The following is a 13,020-nucleotide window of genomic DNA, read 5'->3' on the forward strand; positions in this document are numbered from 1 at the left end:
TTTACTATGAGGGTGGTGAGACACTGGAACAGGTTGCCCAGGGAAGTTGTGGCTGCCCCATCCCTGGAAGTGTTCAAGGCCAGGCTGGATGGGGCCTTGAGCAACCTGGTCTGGTGGGAGGTGTCCCTGCCCATGGCAGGGGGGTTGGAACTTGATGATCTTTGAGGTCCCTTCCAACCCAAACCATTCTATGATCTTTCCTGACTACAACCATTCAGAGGAACTGATGACCTGAGCAGTATTTGAACAACCTGGTCCAGAGGGAGGTGTCCCTGCCCAGGACAGGGGGATTCCTGACTACAATCATTCAGAGGAACTGATGACCTGAGCAATATTTGAGGAACCTGGTCCAGTGGGAGGTGTCCCTGCCCAGGACAGGGGGATTGCAACTCAATGATCTTTAAGGTTCCTTCCAACCTGAATCATTCTATGATTCTGTTGCAACTAGAAAATGGAAAACAAGTTTAAAAAAAAAAAAAAAAAAAAGGTTGACCAGCTTGTTTGCTCTGTCAGAGAAAATTGCTTGAGGTTTGATTAAAAAAATAAAAAGCAGCTATAATTTAAGGTTCCCATTTAAAGGTGATACAGGAATAACTTTCAAGCTCACTGCCAAGAGGAGAGAAAAGTTTAAACCCAAAAGGGACTTGTTTTTCTCCCCCCAGATCTAAAAAATTCTACTCATTTCAGAGGGCATCTCCTCGGGACAGTAACACACCAGGAGCTGACAGGCCGTAAGCAGCAGCAGCCAGTACACAATGGGAGTCAGAATCCATTTCACACATGGCCTCCCCACAACAAACCCACTGCATTTGTTCATACCAAGTTTACAAAATCCTTTGGGATTTAATTGTGGTCGGAGCAAAGGGTTTCTTTGTACTAAATGCGGGCACAAGGTAACGCGCTTAGCAGTGGGGATTTGTTTTTCTTACAGCTTTGTCAAGAGGGGGATTTGCATCCCAAAACAGGTCAGGAGAGTTGGAAAAAGCAACTCTCTCCACACATGGAATTCTCAGGCTGTGACCCACACTTTGGGGATGTCACCAGTCCAAGGTGGGCACACTCTGTATGTTCAACTGAGGAGCCCAGGAAGAACCAAACTGGTGATTTCAAGCTTAAATGCCCCAGTTGGTTATGTCCGAGGAGAGAATTATACCCTTCTATTAAGAAATTTCTAGCAAGTGTTATAGCGTGTTGCAGGTTTAATGTGTTCACTGTAACGAAGCCACTGATCTTTAAAGTGAATTTAAAGACTGAGGGTACCCACAGAAAGGCTCCAGTTTGGAATCCGACTCAGCTAGAAGAGGTATAATTTCAAATAAACTTCAAACTGTCCCAAAGTGGATGGAAAAGGAGGGACAACTACCAGAAAAAATGTGAAATGAAACTATCTTCATTCCTTGAATGAAGGCTGTGTGTCCTCAACCAGTTTATTGTTCAACCAAAGAAAGAAAATAAAGGTTTAGGAAAAGTGAAAAACTGAAGAGAGAGCGAAAGTTTCCTTACTTTGACATAGTCTCTGCAGACAGATCTTCAGGATTCCTAACTTTTGTTTCTCCTGAAAGACCAAAAAAAAAAGAGAGTAAAGTTGACGGAAGCTGGAAACCTTCAGTTCCCTCAGGAATTAGAGCAGCAACTGCACAAAGCTTTTTTGGCACAGTTATTAAGAGCAAATCTACAGCAGTTAACATGAATAATTAAGAAACCCAGAATTAATAGGTACAGTTGGTACTTTATTGCATTATAGCTTACGGGTAGAAAACGCTCCCCATAACTTGTTCCATATTTGTAATGTATCTTAAAACTAAAGAAGATATTTCTATTCTATTTCTAATGGTAAAGATCTAAATGGTAACCATCTATTTCTAATGGTAAAGACAACCTATAGGTTATGAAAATATGAAGGAGGAGGTTAGTGCAGGAACAAGTCCACCATCACCTCACACAAAAGGCAAGAGGAGTCTCATCTCTAGCACCTGAAAAAATGTGGCTGTGGACCTCTAGAAGCCACTTTTCCATCCCTGGTTTTGAATAACTGGGGGAAACTGGTTTTGAAATACTGGGGAGACCTTATAGCAGCTTTCCAGTATCTGAAGGGGGCCTAGAAGAAAGCTGGAGAGAGACTTTTTACAAGGGTGCATAGTGAAAGGATGAGGAGTAATGGCTTTAAACTGAAAGAGGGGCATAGTGAAAGGACAAGGGGTAATGGCTTTAAACTGAAAGAGGGGAGATTTAGCTTAGATCTCAGGAAGAAATAAATTCTTTGCTGTGAGGGTGGTGAGAGCCTGGCCCAGGGTGCCCAGAGAAGCTGTGGCTGCCCCATCCCTGGAGGGGTTCAAGGGCAGGTTGGAGGGGGCTTGGAGCAACCTGCTCTGGTGGGAGGTGTCCCTGCCCAGGGCAGGAGTTGGAACTCAATCATCTTTAAGGTCCCTTCCAATCCAAACCATTCTATGATTCTATACCTTAGTCATCTTGGGAGATATTCATTACATCTTCTTTAAAAACCAAGGGTGTTTAACACGCTTACATCATCTTACATTTATTTCTTTTTACTTACCATGGCCTCGGAGATCTAAAGCCACGATCCTACACTGAATCCTGTTAATGATGGCAGACTGCAAGAAAGGACAAAGATAAGGTAATTTCCAAAGTTGTCTTTGGACACCTTTGTCTACAAAAGGATCAGACACATTAAGCCCTTCCTTAAACAACAGCAAAGGCTCAGAAGCTGCAAGAAAAACCCCTCTACTGTCACCCAAGTGGCTGAACCTGGATTGTACGAGGTGTCGCAGAAAGCAGGCAAGAATATTCTATATAAATTATCCTTAATTAACCAGAGCTCCATCCTTTCTGCCATTGTTAATGTTGTCTCTGAGGACTTTTATTTCACTGTGCATTACGTGTGTCTCCTGAGATAACAAATCCAAGCTCTGAAAACCAAAATGCAGCCGTGGGATGACAGACACCAAAGAAATGCCCCCTTTCCCCAAGTTCCCCACGTTACAGAATTAGTCTTGACTATACAGCAACCACAAAGATGAAGCAGCTGCTCTGCAGCTCCCATTCAATTTGCTCTCAAAGAACAGAATTTTACAGTAAGGCTGAGATGTACAAAAATTAATTAGTCCAGAAGGGTCGGGGGGAACGAGTGGGGAACCTTTTTTGAAGTAAGGTAGGGCTGCAACACCATCATGGCTCTATTTGTCCCTGACAGCTCAATTTACTGTAAGTTCTTCCAGGCATCACGGTGATTAAATGGCATTATTTGTTGAAAGGAAAATTTTTGTGCTAAGGAATCATTGATTATTTAAATAACAGCCCTGTAGGAGTGAGAGAATTTGTTGAGGGACTCTTAATAGAACCACCTACATAATGGGCAGAGATCTGAAAGCTGCCCAGTCCTCATATTTTGGTTGTTGAGTTATTCAGCTCGTAAATGACTGTAGCAGTCGCTCTCCCAAAACCCTTTGAATCCCCGAGTTAATATTTTAGAGACCCTAAAGACACCCTGAAACCTCAATCTGCAAGGTGCTTATGCACCTAAGCAATAATTTCACTAGTCAGAGGAGGACTTTGCTGCTAAAAATCCAATTATCGTCAATAGGGAGGAAGGAAAGAGGAGCATCAACACAATGTGGGAGAATGGGACGCTTTCCAGTGCCCTGAGTTTTATCAAATTGGAGCACTTTGGCCAAGAAAAGTACAAACACATCATCCAGGAAGCATCCAGGCCAATAAGCAAAGGAAGAAAGGAGCACATCGCTCCTGCAGGCTGTGATTTTATTCATAGGTGGTTACTCTCAATGGTTCCCAATTTAAGTTTTCTCTTGGCTTTTTTTGGGAGGGGTTTTTTTGGGAGGAGGTTTAAAAGTTCTGGTTCGTCCCAAAGATTTAACACTCACATTGCTTGGGACAGACTTTCATTTCAAAAGGCACAAAGGAAATCATTTTCTAGGAGCCACACAAAGCCACGAGCTAATTGTTGTGGCAGTTGTTTTTCTCTGGATGCAGTTCCAAGCGCAAGGTGTAAATCTATGCAAATCCTGTATACGAGCTAACTTTGTTAATTGCTCACAGTAACACAAAAAGCCAGCGAGTGTAAGGTGCAGTGTTGCGACTGCAATCACACCCCTAAAAATCACCATTTCTGGTGATTTTTAAATGTAAAAATGTCACTGCAATCACACCCCTAAATCCATTTCTGGTGATTTTTAAATGTAAAAATGGCATTGGTGTTGCTACTGGAAATAAAGAGCCTAGAAAAGGTGGAAGTGACTTTAAGAAGCCCTTTCTTTAGGTTAGAAAAATGTGATTTCATTAAAGGCCTCCAATTATAAGCAGTGACCTTCACTATAGCTGTTTAAGGCACTTGTATAACCTAACAAAACCCACTAAACTAGCCAAAAAATAACAAATATGATGCAGGCAAAGAGGAGATGCAGAGAATTCATCCGTGAGGTCGCACTTCCATGGAAGTCATCCCTCAGCATCCTTCTGTTAAGGGCACTAAGAGGGCTTGAAGAGCTCCTGGATTAAAAAGGTCCCAAATATAAAAATCACACACTGCAAGTCATTTCCTTCAAATCCTTTAAAAGTTTCCTTCCTTAACTCCCTTTGTTTTTTAAAGGGAATGGATGGGGGAAGGAATTTCGGTCAGTCCCCACGCTCACTCCTGTCCTCAGTTCCATTTCTTCAGACAGTTGCTTGAGCAGTGAGATCCTCAACAAATCAAACAGGACCTCAATCATGCGAAGATAATTTCCAGAAAGAAATTCTTTGCTGTGAAGGTGGTGAGAGCCTGGCCCAGGTTGCCCCGAGAAGCTGTGGCTGCCCCATCCCTGGAGGGGTTCAAGGGCAGGTTGGAGGGGGCTTGGAGCAACCTGGTCTGGTGGGAGGTGTCCCTGCCCAGGGCAGGGGGGTTGGAACATGATGATCTTTAAGGTCCTTTCCAACCCAAACCTTTCTATGATTCCATAATATTATATGAGGACATAAAGCTGTTGAATTTTCACTGGCAGGCATGAAAAAGCAGCCTCCTGAAAAAAATTGGATATGCCATCATGAGAAACATCTTGGCACCTCATTAAAACACACAAGCCATTTGGCAGATGTAGTTTTGGTTACTGCTGGTAATTAAAACCCAGAAGATAAACCTTTGCACGTGCTTTGCCTATAGAATAAATACACTGATGGTGAAATATTTAAAAGATTTGAGTCAGGTGAGCACCAGGAGAGAGTTGGGCAGAGAGGAACCTGATGAAATTCAACAAGGGTAAGTGTAGGGTGCTGCATCTGGGGAGGAATAACCCCATGGACCAGGAGAGGTTGGGGGGGACCTGCTGGAGAGCAGCTCTGAGGAGAAAGACCTGGGAGTCCTGGTGGACAACAGGATGCCCAGGAGCCAGCAATGGGCCCTGGTGGCCAAGAAGGCCAAGGGCATCCTGGGGGGCATCAGGAAGAGTGTGAGCAGCAGGTGGAGGGAGGTCATCCTGCCCCTCTGCTCTGCCCTGGGGAGGCCCCAGCTGGAGCACTGGGACCAGTTGTGGGCTCCCCAGTTCAAGAAGGACAGGGAACTGCTGGAGAAGGTACAGCAGAGGCTACAAAGGTGATGAGGGGCCTGGAGCATCTCTCTGCTGAGGAAAGGCTGAGGGACTTGGGTCTTTTTAGTCTGCAGAAGAGAAGGCTGAGGGGGGATCTCATCAATGCCCATAAATACTTAAAGGGTGGGTGTCAGGAGGATGGGGCCAGTCTTTTTTCAGTGGTGCCCAGGGACAGGACAAGAGGAAATGGGCACAAACTGGACCATAAGAAGTTCCATCTCAACATGAGGAGGAACTTCTTTACTTTGCAGGTGGCAGAGCCCTGGCAGAGGCTGCCTAGAGAGGTGGTGGAGTCTCCTTCTCTGGAGACATTCAAACCCCCCCCGGACACGTTCCTGTGGGACCTGCTCTGGGTGGACCTGCTCTGCCTGAGGAGTTGGACTGGATGATCTCCAGAGGTTCCTTCCAACCCCAGATCATCAGATGATTCTATAAGGCAGTTTTCTGAACCCATTTTCCATGTTTAAGACAGCTGAATGGTTAGTTGCCTCCCACACTCAGAGGACTACTCAGGTTGGAACTCGATGATCTTCGAGGTCCCTTCCAACCCTAACCATTCTATGATTCTATGATTCTACATTTGCACATGTACAGACTTTACAGTGCTTTACTTACAGTAAATACAGCCCAGGAAAGAGCAGAATGGCCTCCACCGTGTAAGAGCAGTAAGACGGGTCCCTCCAATCCGCTTTTGTAAATTCGAAAAGTGTATGAACAGTTAAGGACATTTCATAGAGTTGAAGTTATTTACCTAGATGTACTTTGGACTCTGCAATACCCAACAGTGATTTGTTTCTACCCTCTTGCACCCGAGGTGTCATTTTTCCCTCCGAGAGACAGGTACATCCAAGCACAACCTGGACAAAACCTGCTTTATTTAAGCTTCAAGAGTTGTTTTCCTGCTACCCAGGTGTCCTCCTCCCAGACCCTTTTCCCTCTGTGCACGAGAGTGAATTGAACAACTTAAGAGAAAAATCAAACCATGATCAGCGTGCACTTTGGTGCATCTCATTTTGGTTTGGTTTATCTTCTTATTACTTCCAAGGAAAAATGTCAGATAAGCCAGTAAATAAGATTTTTAAGGCAATATAATTACCCTCTGGAAGATACACGGCTAAGATGCTTCTCTAGGGTAGGTAAAGTCCCCTCATAGTATATATTTACATAAAGAAAAATCAGTTTAACTGATTTTAACTAAAACCTATGTCACTTAGGGAAAGGCAAAGAACTGGGAGTTGTGAGATGCGCGTTCAGTGCCCAAAACTGTGGCCAACAGATCAGAGAAGGCACTTCACCTCCTTTGTGCTGTTCTCTGTCTGATCCTCAAGAATATGGTTGAGTGATTTTTATTTTTTTTGCTTATTTCTTATTTATTTTTGGTCAGAGTTAGGTTGATGGTTGGACTAGATGATCTTTAAGGTCCCTTCCAACCTAGACAATTCTACGATTCTATATTGGGGTGGAAAAAAGCTTTCTTCTGAATCTAACCGTGCCAGATGAGGTTACCAAAGAGGCTGCTCATCGTTTTTCTGCTGAAATCTGCAGCGTCCTTTGGATCTGCTGGTTGCAAACAGTTCAGGCAGGTGCTCCCTGCACCACTTCCATTACGATGAGCTGTGTCAGCTTAAACCATTGCATCAGCTGGGGTTTGTTCACACAAGACAATCTGAGGGGTGTTGGTGGATGAGAAGCTCAACATGAGCCACCAACGTGCCCTGGCAGCCCAGAAAGCCCCCCACACCCTGGGCTGCATCCCCAGCAGGGCCAGGGGGGGATTCTGCCCCTCTGCTCCGCTCTGGGGAGACACCCCCCACCCAGTGCTGCCTCCAGCTCTGGGGCCTCAGCACAGGAGAGACAGATGATTCTATAAGGCAGTTTTCTGAACCCATTTTCCATGTTTAAGACAGCTGAATGGTTAGTTGCCTCCCACACTCAGAGGACTACTCAGGTTGGAACTCGATGATCTTCGAGGTCCCTTCCAACCCTAACCATTCTATGATTCTATGATTCTACATTTGCACATGTACAGACTTTACAGTGCTTTACTTACAGTAAATACAGCCCAGGAAAGAGCAGAATGGCCTCCACCGTGTAAGAGCAGTAAGACGGGTCCCTCCAATCCGCTTTTGTAAATTCGAAAAGTGTATGAACAGTTAAGGACATTTCATAGAGTTGAAGTTATTTACCTAGATGTACTTTGGACTCTGCAATACCCAACAGTGATTTGTTTCTACCCTCTTGCACCCGAGGTGTCATTTTTCCCTCCGAGAGACAGCTACATCCAAGCACAACCTGGACAAAACCTGCTTTATTTAAGCTTCAAGAGTTGTTTTCCTGCTACCCAGGTGTCCTCCTCCCATTGCACATGTACAGACTTTACAGTGCTTTACTTACAGTAAATACAGCCCAGGAAAGAGCAGAATGGCCTCCACCGTGTAAGAGCAGTAAGACGGGTCCCTCCAATCCGCTTTTGTAAATTCGAAAAGTGTATGAACAGTTAAGGACATTTCATAGAGTTGAAGTTATTTACCTAGATGTACTTTGGACTCTGCAATACCCAACAGTGATTTGTTTCTACCCTCTTGCACCCGAGGTGTCATTTTTCCCTCCGAGAGACAGCTACATCCAAGCATAACCTGGACAAAACCTGCTTTATTTAAGCTACAGGAGTTTTCCTGCTACCCAGGTGTCCTCCTCCCAGACCCTTTTCCCTCTGTGCACGAGAGTGAATTGAACAACTTAAGAGAAAAATCAAACCATGATCAGCGTGCACTTTGGTGCATCTCATTTTGGTTTGGTTTATCTTCTTATTACTTCCAAGGAAAAATGTCAGATAAGCCAGTAAATAAGATTTTTAAGGCAATATAATTACCCTCTGGAAGATACACGGCTAAGATGCTTCTCTAGGGTAGGTAAAGTCCCCTCATAGTATATATTTACATAAAGAAAAATCAGTTTAACTGATTTTAACTAAAACCTATGTCACTTAGGGAAAGGCAAAGAACTGGGAGTTGTGAGATGCATGTTCAGTGCCCGAAACTGTGGCCGAAACTGTGACTTCACCTCCTTTGTGCTGTTCTCTGTCTGATCCTCAAGAATATGGTTGAGTGATTTTTATTTTTTTTGCTTATTTCTTATTTATTTTTGGTCAGAGTTAGGTTGATGGTTGGACTAGATGATCTTTAAGGTCCCTTCCAACCTAGACAATTCTACGATTCTATATTGGGGTGGAAAAAAGCTTTCTTCTGAATCTAACCGTGCCAGATGAGGTTACCAAAGAGGCTGCTCATCGTTTTTCTGCTGAAATCTGCAGCGTCCTTTGGATCTGCTGGTTGCAAACAGTTCAGGCAGGTGCTCCCTGCACCACTTCCATTACGATGAGCTGTGTCAGCTTAAACCATTGCATCAGCTGGGGTTTGTTCACACAAGACAATCTGAGGGGTGTTGGTGGATGAGAAGCTCAACATGAGCCACCAACGTGCCCTGGCAGCCCAGAAAGCCCCCCACACCCTGGGCTGCATCCCCAGCAGGGCCAGGGGGGGATTCTGCCCCTCTGCTCCGCTCTGGGGAGACACCCCCCACCCAGTGCTGCCTCCAGCTCTGGGGCCTCAGCACAGGAGAGACATGGACCTGTTGGAGAGGGGCCAGAGGAGGCCATGGAGATGCTGGGAGGGCTGGAGCCCCTCTGCTGGGAGGACAGGCTGAGAGAGTTGGGGGGGTTCAGCCTGGAGAAGAGAAGGCTCCGGGGAGACCTTGGAGCCCCTTCCAGTCCCTCAAGGGGCTCCAGGAGAGATGGGGAGGGACTCTGGATGAGGGAGGGGAGCCCTAGGAGGAGGGGGAAGGGTTTGACAGTGAAAAAGGGGAGATGGAGATGAGATGTGGGGAAGAACTTGTTTGGTGTGAGGGTGGTGAGAGCCTGGCCAGGTTGCCCCGAGAAGCTGTGGCTGCCCCATCCCTGGAGGGGTTCAAGGCCAGGTTGGAGGGGGCTTGGAGCAACCTGGTCTGGTAGGTGGTGTTGGGAGGTTGGAACTAGGTGATCCTTGAGGTCCCTTCCAACTCTAACCATTCTATGATTCTATGATGGAGCAGTAACAGGAGGTGGTGGCAGAACAGTGGGCACCAACTCCATTCATTAATTCAGCTGCTTCCACAGGACACATCTGTCCAAAACATACCATACAGGAGGTCAAGCGTCTGTTAAAGGTCACAATGAATCCCAAAAAACTAAGATTTGCTTAAATTTAGGATGCTTATGTGCAGCACCTATCCAAACAGGTCCACTAAGCTTTTTATTCTATTATTTATGAATAATAAGGGGTGTGCACGGCCCTGACATCAAAGGCAGACAAGGTGCACATCATGAAGAATTGATAGGATCAATTGGGCAAATGTGGTTAACAAGCACAAAATAATAACAAACTGAGCAAAACACAAAGGAGAGAGAAATTTCTCATTTCAAAGCATCACATGCTACCGACATCAGAGAAATAATTATGAAATTTGTATTTGGAGAGAAATAGCTTGAAAGTTGGGTTTCCCTAATGGCCAAGCTAAAATATGCAACCTTAAAAACCATGCGACTCTGTAAACTACAAGGTTGTGTTTGTTCAAACACAGATTAAAATGGTTCCATTTTGTAATTAGGTCAAAAGACCTGGAAGTACCTCTCAAACCTGCTTTTGTCAGAGCTGTAGGCAGAGGGAGGACAGATGGGAAGTCTCGTCCCGGTACCTTCACACACTCTACTTGTTGGGACGCTCCCAGTTAGAGAAGGGCTTGGATACAACAGCAGTTTGAGCCCGTCGAAGAGGATGACTGCCCTCAGCTGGGTTAAACAGTAACTGGAAGACTGTGAAGAAGAATCAGCTTGAAAAGAAATATAAAAGCAACAGGAACATTTGAAAAGGGAGCAGAGATGTTGGAGAGGAAACAGCAGCAGTTCAAAACCTGGTCTGACGCTGCCAGAAGACTCCCTGATGGCACCACCACCTTCACCTTGGCCACAAGCTTCCTTGTCTGCACTCCAGCTGGTGGAATAAATTCGGGGTGTAACAAGTTGGGACCCATATATTGGGTGTTATATGTGATCTCATGTGGTGCTTTCTTGGTGTCACTTGGCATCCAGATGGACCTGGACAGGCTGGAGAGGCCTCATGTGGTGTCACTTGGCATCCAGACGGACCTGGACAGGCTGGAGAGGGGGCCCGTGCGAACCTCATGAAGTTCAACCAAGCAAAGTGCAAGGTGTGCACCTGGGTGATGGCAATCCCAAGCACAAATCCAGAAAGTGCAAGGTCATGGCAATCCCAAGCACAAATCCAGGCTGGGCAGGGAATGGATGGGGAGCAACCTAAGGAGAAGGACTAGTTGCACCCCAAATTTATTCCACAAGTTGGGACCCATATATTGGGTGTTATATGTGACCTCATGTGGTGTCACTTGGCATCCAGACGGACCTGGACAGGCTGGAGAGGGGGCCCGTGCGAACCTCATGAAGTTCAACCAAGCAAAGTGCAAGGTGTGCACCTGGGGGATGGCAATCCCAAGCACAAATCCAGGCTGGGCAGGGAATGGATGGGGAGCAACCTAAGGAGAAGGACTGGGGGGTGTTGGTGGATGAGAAGCTCAACATGAGCCAGCAATGTGCACTGGCAGCCCAGAAAGCCCCCCACATCCTGGGCTGCATCCCCAGCACCGTGGCCAGGAGGGCCAGTGGGGAGATTCTGCCCCTCTGCTCCACTCTGGGGAGACCTCACCTGGAGCCCTGCATTCAGCTTTAGAGTCCTCAACACAGGAAGGACATGGACCTGTTGGGAACAGGTCCAGAGGAGGCCCCACTGCATTCAGCTTTGGAGTCCTCAACACAGGAAGGACATGGACCTGTTGGGAACAGGTCCAGAGGAGGCCCCGGAGATGCTGGGAGGGCTGGAGCCCCTCTGCTAGGAGGACAGGCTGAGAGAGTTGGGGGGGTTCAGCCTGGAGAAGAGAAGGCTCCAGGGAGACCTTGGAGCCCCTTCCAGTCCCTCAAGGGGCTCCAGGAGAGATGGGGAGGGACTCTTGATGAGGGAGGGGAGCCCTAGGAGGAGGGGGAAGGGTTTGACCCTGAAAGAAGGGAGATGGAGATGAGATGTGGGGAAGAACTTGTTTGGTGTGAGGGTGGTGAGAGCCTGGCCCAGGTTGCTCAGGGAAGCTGTGGCTGCCCCATCCCTGGAGGGGTTCAAGGCCAGGTTGGAAGGGCCTTGGAGCAACCTGTTCTGGTGGGAGGTGTCCCTGCCTATGGCAGGGGAGTTGGAACTTGATTATCTTTAAGGTCCCTTCCAACCCAAATCACTCTATGAGTAGTGGGAGCAACACTGGTAGCATCCACATCTCCCACAGGAGATGGGCACCAGTAGATCCTGCAGTCCCAGAAGAGACAGTGTGTGCTTATAAGTCAAATTTCTTGAGGGTACATATGACTGTGCACAGGTTTGTTTGGGTGTGTACAAGAAAAGAACCTCCTGGGATTAGCTGTAGAAAGGCATTTAGAAATTTTTAAGTATTTATTAACATCTAAATGTTTAATGTTGAGGTTTGTTGTACTGCTGATACTGATCCTGAACCGATTGCCACTTAACTACCTGTCTTTAATAAAAATCAATAAACATCTTTGATCCTGACGTGGTTTAAACTAGGGGAACTGAGGAGTATTTCCCTGTAAAATATGTTGGAAACAATTTTTTAAAATTAATGAATACTAACGAAGCAATGCCAGGAACTGACCTTGCTAATACATCTTAACTGTCAGCTTAGAAGCTCTAGTTACTGATACTGATCCCTACAAAAGAAAAAATGGAAAATGAGAAGAAATACATGAAAAAGCTGAAGAAAAGCCTTGTAAACTAAACAACACACGACACCACCCAATCACAGAGAATCAGAAAAGTTCAATCTGGAAAAAAAAAAGGATATATCCTTGCCAGTTTCATTTTCTACCACGACGTCCTCCATAGATTCAAAGTACTGGCTCCAAAGCACCGGTGAAAAATCACGCTTTCTTCCAGGGCTGCAAGGCAAAAAAAAATATAAATCAGTAAGAAAGAGATATTTTATAAATCTTTCATTTAAATTGGCATACAAGGTGTCATGACACACATTGACTAGAACAGGACGGTGTTACACAACTGTAGAGGACTGGAAGCAAATGATGAAAATACTTAAATTTCCATACTACAATTTTATGGTCAGTAAGGAAATCCCCTTATTTCCCCCCGTAGTTGTTGCTCCTATTGAGGAGATCACAAAGATGCACAGGAAAACTAGGGGAGAGACAGAGAGAAGAGTATTTTCCTCATAAAGCAATACAAAGAAGACCGAACAACGGCGATTTAGACTACAAAGACCTAAGCAGTTTGCAACGACCCCACAGATCAGGAGCTTCAAA

The 13,020-nt window shown here is 45.8% G+C and overlaps 1 protein-coding gene across 1 annotated transcript in view; it reads right to left on the reverse strand.

Annotated features, from left to right (window-relative positions):
- PPME1 (protein phosphatase methylesterase 1) overlaps nt 1-6,299 on the reverse strand; it is a 21,062-nt gene extending 14,763 nt beyond the window's left edge. The window contains exons 1-3 of the mRNA XM_014956124.1: nt 6,213-6,299; nt 2,555-2,612; nt 1,504-1,555 (exon numbers count right to left, since the gene is read on the reverse strand). Coding sequence (XP_014811610.1) covers nt 1,504-1,511 — 8 coding nt within the window. The 5' untranslated portion in view covers nt 1,512-1,555; nt 2,555-2,612; nt 6,213-6,299. The remainder of the gene's footprint in view (nt 1-1,503; nt 1,556-2,554; nt 2,613-6,212) is intronic.
- Between the last annotated feature and the right edge of the window lie 6,721 nt (nt 6,300-13,020).

This window comes from Calidris pugnax, unplaced genomic scaffold, assembly GCF_001431845.1.
Source record: "Calidris pugnax isolate Ruff unplaced genomic scaffold, ASM143184v1 scaffold257, whole genome shotgun sequence".
NCBI classification, from domain to species: Eukaryota; Metazoa; Chordata; class Aves; order Charadriiformes; family Scolopacidae; genus Calidris; species Calidris pugnax.